General features: G+C 56.9%; 1 protein-coding gene and 2 long non-coding RNA genes across 14 annotated transcripts in view; 1 reads left to right on the top strand and 2 right to left on the bottom strand.

The window, feature by feature from the left end:
- The window catches only part of PTPRS (protein tyrosine phosphatase receptor type S), a 96149-nt gene extending 82219 nt beyond the window's left edge, over positions 1-13930 (top strand). For 4 of the 12 annotated variants that reach the window (XM_072947891.1, XM_072947890.1, XM_072947899.1 and 1 more), the window contains 18 exons: positions 414-507; positions 608-823; positions 1319-1476; positions 1985-1996; positions 2262-2374; positions 3842-3889; positions 5021-5118; positions 5194-5317; positions 5908-6083; positions 6164-6283; positions 7908-8062; positions 8155-8440; positions 8640-8818; positions 9476-9602; positions 9686-9811; positions 11713-11867; positions 12043-12178; positions 12729-13930. In XM_072947891.1, the coding sequence (XP_072803992.1) occupies positions 414-507; positions 608-823; positions 1319-1476; positions 1985-1996; positions 2262-2374; positions 3842-3889; positions 5021-5118; positions 5194-5317; positions 5908-6083; positions 6164-6283; positions 7908-8062; positions 8155-8440; positions 8640-8818; positions 9476-9602; positions 9686-9811; positions 11713-11867; positions 12043-12178; positions 12729-12797 (2392 nt within the window). In that variant the 3' untranslated portion in view covers positions 12798-13930. The remainder of the gene's footprint in view (positions 1-413; positions 508-607; positions 824-1318; positions 1477-1984; positions 1997-2261; positions 2375-3841; positions 3890-5020; positions 5119-5193; positions 5318-5907; positions 6084-6163; positions 6284-7907; positions 8063-8154; positions 8441-8639; positions 8819-9475; positions 9603-9685; positions 9812-11712; positions 11868-12042; positions 12179-12728) is intronic. The other 8 variants (XM_072947895.1, XM_072947902.1, XM_072947894.1 and 5 more) reach the window with 3 other exon arrangements.
- LOC140688482 (uncharacterized) lies at positions 195-12122 on the bottom strand. Its single transcript, XR_012063212.1, has 3 exons — positions 12035-12122; positions 2387-2616; positions 195-805 (listed from the first exon to the last, which is right to left on the bottom strand). It is a non-coding gene; the product is annotated as an uncharacterized lncRNA (long non-coding RNA).
- Positions 9776-11762, bottom strand: LOC140688483 (uncharacterized). The gene is made up of 2 exons (XR_012063213.1): positions 11678-11762; positions 9776-10172 (listed from the first exon to the last, which is right to left on the bottom strand). It is a non-coding gene; the product is annotated as an uncharacterized lncRNA (long non-coding RNA).
- Positions 13931-16503: the final 2573 nt, after the last annotated feature.

Below are 16503 nucleotides of genomic sequence, written 5' to 3' on the forward strand. Positions count from 1 at the left end.
ATTTACGACTGCATAGAGGGTCAGCACCCCTGACCCCTGTGTTATTGGGGAGGAGGGTGTAGCTCAGTGGTAGAGTGCATGCCCCTGCACTAGGTCCTGGGCTCAATCCCAACTACTTCCACTAAAAGTAAACAAACCTAATTCCACCCATCCCCAACAAAAAAACCAACAACAAACTTCTATTATGTTGAATAGTCAACTGGAATTGCACAGGGTAAGCTTTCTAGGCAAAAAGTATAGAATAATCAAAAGCCTGGAGGTTTGAATCAGGAACTATAGGTGTATGTTATTGGGGCCGTCTACTCACTGAGCAGAGGGGAAGATCTCGAGGGGGTGGCTCCCCAACTCAGCCCCAGATAGCATCCCTTTTTCATGCCTGTAGACAGCCTCCCATGACTTTAATCTTTTGATAGGAACTACTTCATTGTAATGGTGCCACTACGTAAGTCTCGTGGCGGCCAGTTCCTGACCCCGCTGGGCAGCCCAGAGGATATGGACCTGGAGGAGGTAAGGGTCTGGGGCCCAACCACTGCACATGTCCCAGCTTTTGTGAGCCCAGCTGCTCCCAGCCAGGTGCTGAGCAGCCCACACACCTCTGTTCCCACAGCTGATCCAGGACATTGCACGGCTGCAACGGCGCAGCCTGCGGCACTCCCGCCAGCTGGAGGTGCCCCGGCCCTATATCGCGGCTCGCTTCTCAGTGTTGCCACCCACCTTCCATCCCGGCGACCAGAAGCAGTATGGTGGCTTTGACAACAGGGGCCTGGAGCCTGGCCACCGATATGTTCTCTTTGTGCTCGCCGTGCTGCAGAAGAGTGAGCCTGTAAGTCCCAAATGGCATCTGCCCACATCCAGCCACACCCGCCGAGTGAGGCAGGCCCCAGAGTGGCCTCGGTCTGCAGGGCCCTGACCTCACAGCCAGACACAGATCCTCCCAGCTCCCTGTGGTCAGAGCTGGCAGAGGGAAGGACTTGGGGTTGAGGGAATCCCAAGGGGAAGACTTTTGAGAGGAAAGGACTTTGGAACTGGGCTTTGACAGGTGTGCACGAGTTTAGTAAAGAAAAAGCACCCCAGCTTTTGCATGTGCAAAGGCCTAAAGGTGCAGGAGGAACAGAAAGAATTTCAGAGTGGTTGGAACAGAGTGGGGAATAGGGAGAGAGAAGGTTAGCAAGGGCCAGGCCTCGCAGGCACTGGGTTCTCGGGAGCCATCAGAGGGTTTAGAGTAGGGATGGACATAGACTTCTATCTGAGGAAGAGCCATCTGGCCACCGTGAGGAGGATGGGCACTGACGGAGGTCCCCCCATCCCCTTCCTGCAGACATTTGCGGCCAGCCCCTTTTCAGACCCCTTCCAGCTGGATAACCCAGACCCCCAGCCCATTGTGGACGGCGAGGAGGGGCTCATCTGGGTGATCGGGCCCGTGCTGGCGGTGGTCTTCATCATCTGCATCGTGATTGCCATCTTGCTCTACAAGAAGTGAGCCCCCTGCACTCCCCTACTTGACAGGAGGGAGGGCTTCCTAGAAGAGGCGGGGGAAAGACCCAAGGAAGGGTCGTCTCAGGAGATTATCACAGAACCCTTCTATGGTACAGACAGGGAAAGCAGGGCTCAGAGAGGTTAAGCGACTTTATCAAAGTCACACAGCCTGGAAAATGGCAGGGTGGGGTTCCAGCCTGGCCAGTGCTTTGACCCCAATTAAGCCCCACTCTCCACTCAGCAGGAAGATTTGGGGTGGAGGCTGCCTCTGTCTGGACGGTAATTGTCGTCGCCATGCTTAACACTTCCTAGCTTAGAAGGGGAGGGCTGAGACATTACTCTGTGCGGGAGACCCAGGCCCGGAGGATTAGCCCCATTTTCTGGAGCAGGCCAAGGCTCAGAGAGGGCAAGAAAGCCGCCTAGTCACACAGCAGACCATTTATGGCCAGCACACCCTCACCGGTCTTCTTTTTCCCTCTTCTTTACCTGTATCTGCTTTCGGGAGCAGTAAGCCTGACAGGTGAGAACCAGTCCTCCCCTTTAGAGGTCGGGGAGGGGGACTGGGGTGGCACTGCGCCCACAGGGTGACGGGGCACCTGGCTGCTCCAGCCGTCACCCACGTGTCTATGCATGGTCCTGGGACCGACCCCGTAATCGCATGCGCACAGGGTCCCTTTCCTGCCAGCCGGGTCACACGAGCGTGGCGCCTGTGCGTGTTCACACACGTGCCCGTGTGTCTTTGGGCACGCCCTGGAACTCACTGACTTCTGCTTACTCCCATGAAGTAAACGCAAGGACTCAGAGCCCCGCACCAAATGCCTACTGAACAATGCCGACCTCGCCCCCCACCACCCCAAGGACCCTGTGGAAATGAGACGCATTAACTTCCAGACACCAGGTATGTGCTTACCCCAGCTGCCAGGGACCTCAGCGACGCGGGGAGAGGAAGCTTGCACCCCGGTGGATCTCCATCTACCTCCACCGAACGTGCCTGGTGCAGCTAAACTCCTGATCCCCAGATTCCAACGTGGATCTGGGCTTGGAACTGCCATGGGCTGGTTCTGCTTACATCCAAGGGAGGCTTTTGAAAAGTTGCATTTACCTGGTGGTTGCTGTCTTGTCTGGGAGCTTAAAGGACATCTGAAAACAAAGAAATTTTCTATTTCATTTCTTCTGGCAGAAAGAACTCTGCTGCTCACACTTGAGCCTTACGGCCACTTGGTGGTGGGTGTGAGGGTTCTGCCCGCACTGCCCGGGATGAGCCCCTGGCAAGGCACAGAAACCCGCCTCCACCACGCCTTGCCCCTCTCCCCTCCGTGGCCACCGATGCTCATGGTCTCCCTGCCACTTCAGAGTTCACTGTAGATTGACAGGATTCAGCAATTCACCTGCCATACCTGGTAGGAGAACTGAACTGGGGTCTTGCCCTGAAGCATCTTCACGTACAGTGACCCACACGTCACCCCCGTCTCCTCCCGCTTAACGGGCTCAGGCCAGCTGCTTCTGACCAACAAGGAACTTTCCATTTAACTCATGGCTGCCGTCCTCCATGTGAACTCCCAGCATAGTAACATCTGTCTCTCTACGCCTCAGTCTCCACTTTCTGTCTCTGAATTGGTTCTTGTTAACTCTGTTTCCAACCAAGTGGAGATTTTGAACATTTGTTTAACTGATGCCTGCAGCCCTCCTGCAGGGCTCATGCATAGCCTAACATGCTGTTCCTAATACGTTTCTTTCTCTTTTCTGTTGCTGGACTGTCTCGTGTTCGCTCTGTTTCATTCTAAAGAGAATTTCAATCATTTCTATTTAACTGGTGGCTGCAGTTCTCCGTAAGAGCTCATCAAAGTTCTCATTGGCACCCCTGACATACTCCCTTCTCTCTTCTGTTTCTGGACTAGCTTAGGTCCATTCTGTTTCCACCCAAATGAGAATTTTAAACGTGTATGTCTAACTGATGGCCGCTGTCCTCCGTAAAGCTCATGGCATGGGCCCATACGTCCTTCCGCTGCCCTCAAGCTTCTCCCTCACCACCCTGCATCTGTTCCAAAATCCCCTCTGCTGACCCCAACAGGGGACCCAAGTCCAGGTCGGTCTGTGGGGACATACTGATAGAAGAACTTGAAGCTTTGGTATCTTTCCAAAGTCACAGCTGAGAATCAGGACTGGCTGATGTCCAGTCACAGGGACACACTGCAGCTGCAGCAGGCTCCCTGGCTGGGGCCGGGGCAGCCGTGTGTCCCTCAGTGCTGAAGTCGCTCTGCCCTCTGCGTCTGTCCGCCGGCCGCTGTGCGTGCACCCAGCGAGGGGCGTGGGGAGGTGGGCTCCCCGCCTGTTCTCATTTATTTATTGTTTGCTGTTTCTGCAGATTCAGGCCTCAGCAGCCCCCTCAGGGAGCCGGGGTTTCACTTTGAAAGTTAGTTCCTGTGTCTCTGTTCTCGGCTTCCTTTCGCCCGTTTGTTTTCACCCGTGGTTTCACCATCCCGCCTCCTCTCTCTGCCCACCTGTCCTGCACTGGCTTCTCGAGGGGGGCAGGGGTCTGGTCCGCGGGGCCCTTAGGGCGCGGGTTGTGACTGCGTGTGGAGCAGAGGGGAGGGCTGGGGTCAGGAATGTAGGCGAGACGTGTCCGCACATGAGAGCGGGAGCCCACCCACTGGTCAGACGGACACCAGCCTCAGGCCCCTTAAATGTAGGCCCTCAGGGAGCCCCCAGGGTGGCAGGGACTCAGAACAGCAGCACTTTACCAGTCAATTCTGCAAATCGTGTGTTGGCTTAACACTGGTACTCCGGTGTCGGCGTGGGGCCATCACTGTAGCGGTTGAGTGAGTGGGTGAGCGCATGCCTGGCTGCCTGGCTGCCCGGCCCCAGGAGAGGAAGGGGTCTGGCAGGCCCGGATGTCGGGAGGAAAGAGCCAGGACCACCCCACGACTTCCAGCCACCCACCTGGGGGCTCCGAAGATAAGGGACATCACTGCTATTTATCAGATGAGAAAATGAACTCTCCAAGGTCAGGAGCTCATGCACCTGGGGCAGGTGCATGGCCAGATGGGGAAACCTCCAACCATCCAACACACACACACCCTGTGTCTCCCCTCCCAATCCTTCAGCCCCACCTAGCAGAGGACTTTCCAGTCCCTCTGGTCCCAGAGGGGTGGAAAGGAGTATCAGCCTCCGGCCCCCACCCCGGGAACGTATTTCTGAAGGCCCAGCCAGCTGCATCTGCTTCTTCATTTCTGTGTCACCTGCCTGCTTCTTGCCACGAGGCACTAGGAGCTTGAAGTCCTGCAGGGCGACCCTTTCCCAGCCCCTGCGTCCCCAACTGGTGGAGGGGGACTGGGGAGGGGAAGCCCTGGGAGCAGGGCTCAGCCAGGGGCTGCAGCCCCTATGCTGCTCCTCCAGACCCACAGGCCTGGGGTCCCCGCCCCCTGCCACTCCCTCTAACCACGGCTCGTCCATCGCAGACTCACACTGTAGAGCACCCCTCATCCCCTGGCCCCAGGGCTGGCCCCCGAGTGACCGGCCGCCGTCGGGTCTGCTCTGCCCGCAGGCATGCTCAGCCACCCACCCATCCCCATCGCGGACATGGCGGAGCACACGGAACGCCTCAAGGCCAACGACAGCCTCAAGCTCTCCCAGGAGTATGAGGTGAGCTGTTCCCCCCCACCCTCCTGAGCCTGCAGAAGCCCCATCTTGACACCCTCCACCTCCCCTTGCCCGCAGTCCATCGACCCGGGCCAGCAGTTCACGTGGGAACACTCCAACCTGGAGGTGAACAAGCCCAAGAACCGCTACGCCAACGTCATCGCCTACGACCACTCTCGCGTCATCCTCCAGCCCATCGAAGGTAGCGCGCAGGGCCCAGCCTCCATCCCGCCCTTCCTCATTCCACAGAGAGCTCGTAGACCCCAGGCCGCCTCTTGGCCACAGGGCGAGGCCAGAGTGGACTGGCTCGGGGGCTGGTGGGGAAACAGGCCTGAGTCTGGTCACAGGCCTGGCCAGCTCCGGCCAGCAGCCACCAGGAGTTTTTAGATATGTATTTAACTGATGGCCGCTGTCCATTCCATTTTTCTATCTGTTCCTGTACATCAGTGGTTCTCAGAGTAATTCCACCAGTTGGGACATTTGATAGTGTCTGATAACATTTTTATTGCTACAACTTGGAAGAAGGGGTGGGGTGTTCGTGAGAGGGTAGAGGCCAAGGATGCAGCTCAATACCCTACAGTGGACAGGATGGTCCCCATAGGTCACAGAACGCTCTGGCCTCCAGTGGCAGTAGTGCTAAGGGGGAGAAACCATGAAGCATACACTCCACGATACCCTTGGGGACAGATTGGAGCAGTCCAGGAGGGCTTCCAGGAAGTGGTGGGCCTGGTGGAACCAGCCCAGGAGGACAGAGTGCCCCCAGTGATCTCTGGCCTCTCACCCCGGCCGCAGGCATCGTGGGCAGCGATTACATCAACGCCAACTACGTGGATGGCTACCGGCGGCAGAACGCCTACATCGCCACACAGGGGCCGTTGCCCGAGACCTTCGGTGACTTCTGGCGTATGGTGTGGGAGCAGCGCTCCGCTACCATTGTCATGATGACACGGCTAGAGGAGAAATCACGGGTGAGGCCTGGACCCTGTAGCCCCCAAGCCCCTGGCCAGCCCCGTGCCCACGCTCACGTCCGTTCTCTCGCCCGGTCCAGATCAAATGTGATCAGTACTGGCCCAACAGGGGCACGGAGACCTACGGCTTCATCCAGGTCACGCTGCTGGACACCATCGAGCTGGCCACGTTCTGTGTGCGGACCTTCTCCCTGCACAAGGTAGGGCCCCAGGTGCGGACTGGGGGCTGCGGGAGGGGTGATGGGGGTGGAGGAGGAAGACGAGGACCCCAGCTTCTGCCCTGGGAGCTCCCCTTGGGTTAGAAAAAACCAAACATGTTGACTCAGGCTGACCACATTGTCCTGTGGCCCGCGTCATGGAAGGGGACAGTGAGACTCGGATGGAGCAGCTCTTGTCTCCAGACCAGCGGTAGGACAAACCAGCGGAGTCCAATTTAGCAATGAATCTGTTGTCCCTTTGCCACTAGTCACCCCCCAGGGCTTTGCCCTCTGGCCTCACCCAGCCTAGGCTTGTGACCTCAGCCATGCCCTCAAGGGGCCTCCAGCCTTGGATGGAAGACGGTGGGCAGTCGGGGCTGGGGCCGAGGGACTCTTCTGAGACGTATTTAACTGATGGCTGCTATCCATAACACGGTGCCAGCGGTGGTTCTCAGTTGGGGCATTTGCCATCCAGGGGACGTCTGGTAATGTCTGGGGATACTTTTTATTGTCATGATGGGGAGGGGAGGTGCTCCTGGCACCACCATGTTCTCCTGACAGCCAGCCAGGTCCTGTCTCAACATTAAGCACACAGCTGGCTCGGGTGCCAGAAAACGGAGCAGATGGATAAGAGGGAGCAAGAGTTTTCAGTTCATTCACATACTAAGCGCACACTGTGTGTCAGACCCTGACATGGGCGCCAGGACACAGCAGGGACCAAGGCAGATAAAACGCCTCGCTCTTGTGAGGCTTACAGCCTCGTAACAGACAAGACGCGGTCAGCGCACGCGTGAAGCAACAGGAAACCTGATGCATAAAAGTAAAACAGAAGAGTAGGGTATGTAGTGGGGGACCTGGAGTTAGTGAGGATGGGAGCTATGAGATCTGGGGGAGCAGCATTCCAGGCGGAGGGCACAGCCTGTGCAAAGGCCCTGGGGCAGGACTGTACCTGGGGTGTTTTCGTAATAGTGAGGAGTCCTGTGTGGCTAGAGCTGAGTGAGAGAGAGCGTAGAAGGTAAGGGCAGGGAGGGGCAGGGGCAGATGGTGCAGGACCTTGCGGGCTGCAGGGGAGACTTGGGCTTTCACCCCAGGGAGGACTGTGGGCAGAGGAGGGGCAGGGCCTGGCTCCGGTGCTCACTGGTGCCCTCTGGGTGCTGTGAGGGGAATAGACTTTTGGGGGAGGAAGGGCGCCTGGGGACCAGGGTGGAGGTGGCTGCTCTCGTCTGGATGGGTGATGATGGGGCTGGACCCGCGTGGTCACCATCGAAGGAGTGAGTGAGAAATGGGCTTCGGATAGACTTTGAAGGCAGAGCTGAGGGTCCCTGTTGATGTGTTGGATGTGGGAGGGTGGGGGAGGGGAGTCAAGGTGACTCCTAAATTCTGGCAAGTGCCTGGAAGGACATAGCTGCCGTCAGCTGAGATGGGTGTGATGGGTTCAGGAGAAAGTGGGGGCAGTGCTGGCTGCCCGGAGTGTGAGATGCCTCACAGGAGGAGACACCCCCCTGTCCAGGGGCAGCCAGACATCCAAGTCAGGCACCCAGGGCCGTGTTGGTCTAGAGATTTGAACTTGGGCCCCTGCACGTGGGCGGTGGGCTGCGGTGACAGGCAGTGTCCCTGTGGTCCCCAGAACGGCTCCAGCGAGAAACGTGAGGTCCGCCAGTTCCAGTTCACGGCGTGGCCGGACCACGGGGTGCCCGAGTACCCGACGCCATTCCTGGCTTTCCTGCGGAGAGTCAAGACCTGCAACCCGCCGGACGCTGGCCCCATCGTGGTCCACTGCAGGTACACCTGGCCCTGTCCTCCGCTCGCGGCTCCCGTCTGCACCCCGCCTCTCCCGCCCGGGCGGCCCCTGATGGCCGGGCCTGCCTCCGCAGCGCCGGTGTGGGCCGCACAGGCTGCTTCATCGTCATCGACGCCATGCTGGAGCGCATCAAGCCCGAGAAGACGGTGGACGTGTACGGCCACGTGACGCTCATGCGGTCCCAGCGCAACTACATGGTGCAGACCGAGGACCAGTACAGCTTCATCCACGAGGCCCTGCTGGAGGCCGTGGGCTGCGGCAACACGGAGGTCCCTGCCCGCAGCCTCTACGCCTACATCCAGAAGCTGGCCCAGGTGGAGCCCGGCGAGCATGTCACCGGCATGGAGCTTGAGTTCAAGGTGGGACAGCGGTGGGGGGAGACCGCTGTGGGCGGGGCGGGGGACCAGAGGACGGGGTCTGGCGTCCCCCTGCGCGCCACCCCATCATTAGTGCTCTGGAGGAACTCGCACAGCCCTCTCCAGCCCTGGACACAGCAGCCTACCCCCCATCCGCTGGAGGCTGTCCTGATGGCAGCCCCCTGCCCCCTCAACCCTGCAGCGGCTGGCCAACTCCAAAGCCCACACGTCCCGCTTCATCAGTGCCAACCTGCCTTGTAACAAGTTCAAGAACCGCCTGGTAAACATCATGCCCTACGAGAGCACACGGGTCTGCCTGCAGCCCATCCGGGGCGTGGAGGGCTCCGACTACATCAACGCCAGCTTCATCGACGGTTACAGGTACCCTCCCCCCGGCCATTGCTGGGCCATGCTGGGGCCGCAGAAGGCCCCAGCCCTGCCCTCGGGGGGCCTCTAGTCTTGCGTGGGAGAGAGCTAGACAGACACTGCCGGCCCCGTGCCGCCCTGAGGTGGAAGGAGTCTCCGACGTGCGTTTAACCGATGGCTGATGTCCGCAGCACGGCTCCACCGGCTCTTCTCCCTCAGAGGTTCTCAGCCTGGGGAACTCCGCCGCCCAGGGGACGTTTAGCAGAGTCTAAGGACATTTTTGATTGTCCAAATGGGAGAGAGGTGGGAAGGACCTGGGCTCTAGTGGGTCGAGGCCAGGGGAGCTGCTCAGCACCATGCAGGGAGTGGTGCCCCATCACGCGGCATTCCCCAGCCCAGAATGTCCGTGGTGCTGAGGGGGAGAAACCCTGGCCAAGGGAGGGTGTTCCAGGACTAGGATACTGCCCATGCGAACTATGGCAATTAGTTAATAGCTCTCGAGGGAGGTGGAGGAGGAAGGCGGGAGAGGTCAGCAGATGGACCCGCAGCTCCTTCAAGGAGTTGAAATGTATCCTGAGGCTGAGGGTTTCTCCACGTGCGAAACGAGGTCATTTAGAGAGCTGAACAGGACAGGGAGGGGGTGACCCTGGACTCGCACACCCCGCCCTGCAGGCAGCAGAAGGCCTACATCGCCACGCAGGGGCCGCTGGCCGAAAGCACGGAGGACTTCTGGCGCATGCTGTGGGAGAACAACTCGACCATCGTGGTGATGCTGACCAAGCTGCGGGAGATGGGCCGGGTGAGCAGGGGGCTGCGGGGGGCGGGGTGGGGCGGGGGCCCGGCCCGGGATGGGGCTGACCACAGCTGCCATCCCCGCGACAGGAGAAGTGTCACCAGTACTGGCCAGCCGAGCGCTCCGCCCGCTACCAGTACTTCGTGGTGGATCCGATGGCGGAATACAATATGCCTCAGTACATCCTGCGCGAGTTTAAGGTCACAGACGCCCGGGTGAGTTTGGACCAAAACCCAGGCTGGACCCTACAGGCTATTCAGCGTCCCCCTAGTGGTCTGGAGAGGGCTTCGCCAACTGAGGGTGGAAGCAAAGACCCAGGGGGAGGAATGAGGGTTTGGGGGAAGACGAGTGAGCTGGCCAATCACGAGTCAGCATCAGGTGGGCAGAAGCGAGGGCCACGTCCACGACCCCACAGCAACCCCGCTGGAGTGCGGTAACACCGCTCACCAGGGAACGTGGCCCGAGGCGATCACATAAAAGGGAATGAATGTGGGCATTCCCCTGGAAGCGACAACCCTTGGGGGATACAGCCAGAGGGCTGAAAGCCTGGTGGAGGAGAGCTGGTGGAAACTGGAGCTGTAGATTGGAAGAGAGGGGTGAACGGTGAAGATTGGCTAGTAGGAATTGGCACCGCTGTGTTGGGCAAGATGCGAGTGAAGAGTGGGCGGCATTGGCTGGTGAAGGCTCAGTCGGGGGCGGTGGTGTTGGCTGATGGGAGGAGGGCAGGTACTGGATGGGAACAGGCGAAGACTAAAGGTGGCCTCACTGGGTGACGGGGGGTCAGAGTCAGCGATGGAGGAGAGGATTGGAGGACTCGCGGGTGAGGTGATGGGGAATGACAGTCAGGATGTCACCCGTGGGTGGTAAAGCATCGCTGGTCATCCAGCTTGGATAGTGCAGGATGGTGCCATTGGACTGGTGGCATGTGGGATTAGAGAATCAGGGGAAGATGGTGTTGGGTGGTGGAGGCTGTTAAACAAGGATGGCGTTGGATGGGAGGAAGGTGGGATTGGATATGGGAGTGCATGGATAACAGAGGATGGAGGATACCAGTAGAACAAGGTACTATGGGTTGGTAAAATGTGATGTGTTATCAGCAATGGATGGAGGAAGATGCGATTAGAGAGAGCAGGTGTTTGGCCAGTGGCAGGTGGGGAAAATCAATGGGAAATGACTTTACGTAGTAAAGAGTGATGACTAGTCAATGATCCATGGTAGTAGACAGTGCTGTTGATGGTACGAGATAGAGGAAGGTGGGATTGGAGAAAGGAAGTGTTAGATGGTGGACATGGAGACCATCAGGGTAAGAGTGTAGCACTGGAAGTCACCATTTTGATGTAGAGAATGTGACTGGAAAGTGGTAAGTGATGAATGAAGGAGGATGAAGAATGTCAGTAGAAGATGGTCCTTAGATGGAGAAGGGTGATGAATTACTAGAGATGAATGGTGGAAAATAATACCATTGGGTCATGATGAATGGAAGATGGCAGAGAGCGATGATGCTGGATGGCACTGCTGGGTAGTGAGAAGACGAGGTTGGAGAGAAGGATGGTTGAGTGGTGGGGATGGAGGAAGTCAGTGGAAGGTGGCATCATTGGATGGTCAAAGATTGTGTGTTACCAGAAGTGGATGGCAAAGGATAGGAGATAACAATGTTGGGTAGCAGTTGGTAGAAGCTGATGAGATTCCAGTGTTGGCTGGTGGAAGACTGCGTCATTGGGTGGGCAATAAAAGATGGTGAGTAGTCAGTGGTGGAGGATGGAAGATGGTGGACAACAGTGGTGTTGGATGTTACTTCAGTCGTGGTGGATGGGACTGGAGAGGGGAACAGATGGGTGGTGGGGGTGTGGACAGTGGCCATGTGAAATGGTGTCACTGTTCAGTGAAGTTAGAGGATGGTGAGGAGGATGGTCTTGGCATCCTTGGGTGGTGAAAGAAAAGACTGGAACATCCCAATGGAAGATGGTGCCAGACAATGGGCTATCAGGGTGGATGGCGGAAAATGGGGCTGAGGCTGGGGAAGGATGGAGAAGGGCCTGGAGCTTGGCTGGGGCGGGGAAACTACTGTGGCTGCCGCTGACCTCTGTAGCAAGACCAGGTTCTCTCTCCATCCCAGGATGGCCAGTCCCGGACCGTCCGGCAGTTCCAGTTCACGGACTGGCCGGAACAGGGCGTGCCAAAGTCGGGGGAGGGCTTCATCGACTTCATCGGCCAGGTGCACAAGACCAAGGAACAGTTCGGCCAGGATGGCCCCATCTCTGTCCACTGCAGGTGAGCTTCTCCACCAAGCCCCAGCCTATTGGTCGGCTGGGGAAACTGAGGCCTCACAAGGACAGTCTCGAACCTCAGGGCAGTCCAGGTTGGACTCTTCATCCTTGAGGAATCGGGTGGTCAAGTCGGGTTCCCCTGAGAACCCGGCCCTGAACTGCCGCACTCACCCTGACAGTGCCGGCGTGGGCAGGACAGGCGTCTTCATCACGCTCAGCATCGTGCTGGAGCGGATGCGGTACGAAGGCGTGGTGGACATATTCCAGACCGTGAAGATGCTGCGGACCCAGAGGCCGGCCATGGTGCAGACGGAGGTGAGGGCGGGACGGGAGGTGGAGCCCAGCCTCACGCCTCCGTCTCCTCCTCTGTGAGATGGGCTCGCATCTGCCACGCTCTGGGTCCCTGTGGGCGGAAGGGGGTTGAGACACAAGAGTAAGCTGAAGTGCAGAGCTGAGAAGCATCCCTCAGAGTGGGCAGAGGTGGTCTGTCCTGGCCGCTGAGTCACAGCAAGTTCAAGCTCGGCCAGGACCCCGACACAGGCCACAGATCCTGAGGGAGGCCGAGAGTGGGGAGGGACTTCGTCAGCATATTCACATTGGGCATTTCAACAAAATCCTCTAACCCTCCCGCTTCTGGGGAGACACAGCTGCAGTCGCAGCCTTGTCGCCCCCAGGGGGATGTGGCAGGTGGCGGCCAAGTGGCCACGTCCTAGAAGATGAGCAGGACCTGTGGGAGATGAGGAGGTGGAGAGCCTAGCATAGGCGCAGGGTCAAGGAGCGAGGCTCTCCCGGGGCGACCGGGAGCCCTGGGGGGCTTCAGAGCCGGAGAGGCACTGACGGAGCCCCCGCCTCCCCCTCCCCCCAGGACGAGTACCAGTTCTGCTACCAGGCGGCGCTGGAGTACCTCGGGAGCTTTGACCACTATGCAACCTAGAGCCAGGTCGGCCCGGCCCGACCCCGCCGGCCGGTGCCTCCCGCGCCGGGGGCGCCCCGAGGCCTGGGCCCCCCGCCGCGCTTCTGCTCGGTCTCCGGGGCGACGCGGCCCCAGCGACCTCCCTGGAGCGGCCGCCGCCTTCGATACTTGGCACATTCCTCATTTCCTTCCGATTCCAAAAAAACCGAGATTCCGGGGTGGGGGGAGGGGGGCGGTGAGCAAACAGGGGTTCTCCCCAGACCCCGCGGGGGCGGGCGCCGCGGCCTGGGCCCTCGCCCTCCCCGCGCCGGGCCGCCGGGCCGCGGGCACGATTCAGCTTTCTTTCGAACTCAGTGTAACTGTATTCAGTGACATTTCCTTTTTTTTAAATAGTGTATTTTTTTTCATTTTTTTTAAAAGAAGACACAAACAGGAGAAAAAAAAAAAGACAGTCAACAAATTTAAAAAGAAAAACGGCGTATTCCTATTCTGTCCGCAGTCTATTTTTTCACCGTAGAAGACGTTCGTGTGGCGGCTGTGTCTGCAGGCGCGTGCGGCTCAGCCTGCCCCGTGGCTTGCTTTTTTTTTTCTTTTTCCTACCGTCTGAAGGTGTGCCTCGCTCAAGAATAGGACCTTTTGCTCCTAGTTTCCTTTCTTCTTTTTTTTTAATGCTTTTGTTTGTTTGTTTTTGCTTTGAAATTCAATTCTCAGACATATCAAGGACCGTTCTGAGGGTGGGGCAGTGGGGGGACTTGGGCCCACCAGCGTCGGGTTCGAGCCCACCGGGGTGGGCACTGCCCCAGAGGAGATGGCAGTGACCCCCCGCCCCCCAGCCTGAGCGCCCTGTCTCCCACCCCGAGGAGGAGGACCGAACAAAATGGGAGGCTCCCACTTCTTCGGGGAGAGAGAGGCCGTGTGCTGCCCCGGATCAGGGACCCTTCCCCCCTGGGACTACGGGGCAGTTTGGGGGCAGAAACAGAAAGATGAAATCCCCCACCCTCATCCCTGAGCAAGCAAGTTTTCCTCTTTGTTACAAGAGCAGATCTGCCGCTGCTTTCAACACTGTTTATTCAAACGGAAGCAGCTGGGTGGTTTCCCACCTCTGTGTATGTAGATATATCGACTTTGTATTAAAGGAAGGTCGTCTGACCCCGGCCGGTGGTGGAGTCTTTGTCATGACCCTGTCTATCCTGTCTCATCCAGGGGGCAGGCAGAGGCCTGGAGAGCTGATATATTCTCATTCCATTGTGTAAACAGTCTAATGAGGCGTGGGGCCCAGAGAGGTGGTGTTGCTTGTGCAAAGTCACACAGCATCTAAGGGGTCATGTGGGATTTGAACCCAGAACCCAAGCTCTGGCCCTGCAGGGGCTGCCTCATTGGTAATAGTTATTCCCGTGATAATCATGATCACCAATGAGCATCAACCACGGGCCAGCGCTGTGAGATGGGAATCAACCCAATAGATAGATGAGGAAACTGAGGCTCAGAGAGGGGTGGGCACCAACCCAAAGTCACATAATGGTTTGCAGTGGAGCTCAGATTCATATCCCAGCCAGGCTTATCCACAGCCCCCAGAACAGCCAGAGATGGAGTGGAGTCCATGGAGGGAAGCCTTGAGTTGGGAGCACTATTCCTCCCCATGTTCTAGGCCACCCAATGAGTGGGCCCTACTCTGAGCCAGAGTCAGATCCTGGGGGATGGAGGGTGAGCCATTCTGTGTCTACACCCTTGCCAGGTCCCTTCCCTCTCTGACCCAGAGACAGGATGAAAGATTCCCTCTGTTCTCACAGAGATGCTCCAGGGGTGAGAAGAGGGTCTCAGGGCAGGAGTCCAGCCTGGGAAAGAGTGGGCGCAACCCTTTTAGAAATGACAGGATCCTTCAGGCAGTAAGTAAGTGAATAAAGTGATTGCCACCATTAATAAGCTTAGTCAAATAGATGTATCAAGCTGCATATCCCCCAGTGCCAAAATTCTCAAACACATATGGACCATTTATAAAAGCCAGCAGTAGAGAGCTTAATAAATGACAAGAAGCAAGACGGTAAATAAGATAACCTGATCTTGGCCTCAGGAGTAGGTTCTGTAATAGCCTCCCCTGAAAAGGCCTACAATGAGAAATCTTTGAACACATTCCTAAATAAAGCATGAGTTAAAGAAGGAATCAACACAGAAATTACAGTTTTTGAAACTGGACAATTCAAACAGTACATTATGTTATGAAACCTATGGAATGCAGCCAAAGGGGTGCCCAGAGGAAAACTTATAGCCTTGAACACATCAGCGAGAAAACCAATTCTGAAAATAAGTCAACTTTAAAATACTCTGCAAAGTGCAAATCATGTAGAGACACACTCTGACCCTAACATCATCACTTTAACATATTTAAAGCTAAAATACCATGAGGAGAAACAGAACGACAGTGATGCTGGAGACTGAGACTCCAGGAGGAAAAGACCAAGCTTTCAATTCAAATAGCTAGAAGACACTAAATCCATACGGGAAAAGATGCAAGCGGGGTTAACTCTAACTGTACACTTTTGAGGTGGTTCTTTTGCATTAACAAAATCAGACACTGTCTTTGAAAACACCAGAGTAGATAAATCTTAGGCAAGGACATTCAAGAAGAGAGAGAGCACCCAAATTCAGGAAAGGGGCGGGGGGGGCACATTAACTACAGATGGAGGCTCTTTTTCAAAGTGTGAGGTGAGTCCTGGGGGAGACAAGCAGGAAAGAGCCTAGAGAGGGAGGGGTAGCGGGGCGGGGGGTAGCCAAGCTGTCACGGAAGAGGAATCCCTCACCCTTCCCCTCTGAGACAGTGGGAAGAGCAGGCAGAGAAAAGAGAAGCAGGAAGCAGTGGCACGGAAAGGACTACATTCAGTAGCTCCTGAGTTCTGAGTTCAAGAAGTAGTGGGGGAGGCAATCCTCTTCCTAGTCACAGATTGTGGGGGAGAAAGGACCAAAAAATCAGACTCTAACCCCTAGTCCTACCTAAATTATCCAAGACTATCAACAGGCTACTCTGCCCCCTGAACTCCTACTCAATCCTCAAAGCCCAGTCCTAAAATCTCCTCTAAGAAGGCGTCTCTTACTTCCTTTCTCTGTTCACCGAAACTCATTGAGGCTAAGGTGCCTGAAAAAGATCTACCTTGCTGTTCTTCCTGGAAACCAGAGGATCTTCAGGGAAAGTTAACAGTTGTGTGACCCTCAGCTCTGTGGTTCAGCCCTTGCGATGCTCATGGCTATGGTTGTGGGTAGGTGGTGGCAGATAGGGATCTATCTGAAGACATCCTGGAAGAGGGGTCCCTAAGGAATTGCCTCACCCCATAGACGTGAGCACCAAGACTTCAGCATCTCCAGTTGCCTTGGTCCTGCCACAGGATTTCATAACCTCCATCCTCATTTCCCGAGCACTTACTGTATGCTTGGCTTGCACAATGTCATTTAATCCTTCTGATGATGCACCAATGGAAAGATGAGAAGACTGAGGCTCAGACAGGTCAGGTTTCTTACCCAAGATCACACAGATGGTAAGTACTGGAAGCTGGACGTGGGTCCAAATCTGCCCAGTTCCTACCGCTCCTGCGACAGTGAGGGAGTTGAAGGCATCTGTGTGCTCCTCCTGCCCACACTCCGCATCAGTCCCAAGATGGGAGAGCCCCAGGGCAGAGCCCCACCTCCCACCACCAAGGGCCTGTCGGGGCCAAGGCGTTCTAGTGCTCTGCAAAGT

This window comes from Vicugna pacos, chromosome 22, assembly GCF_048564905.1.
Source record: "Vicugna pacos chromosome 22, VicPac4, whole genome shotgun sequence".
In the NCBI taxonomy this organism is placed as follows: Eukaryota; Metazoa; Chordata; class Mammalia; order Artiodactyla; family Camelidae; genus Vicugna; species Vicugna pacos.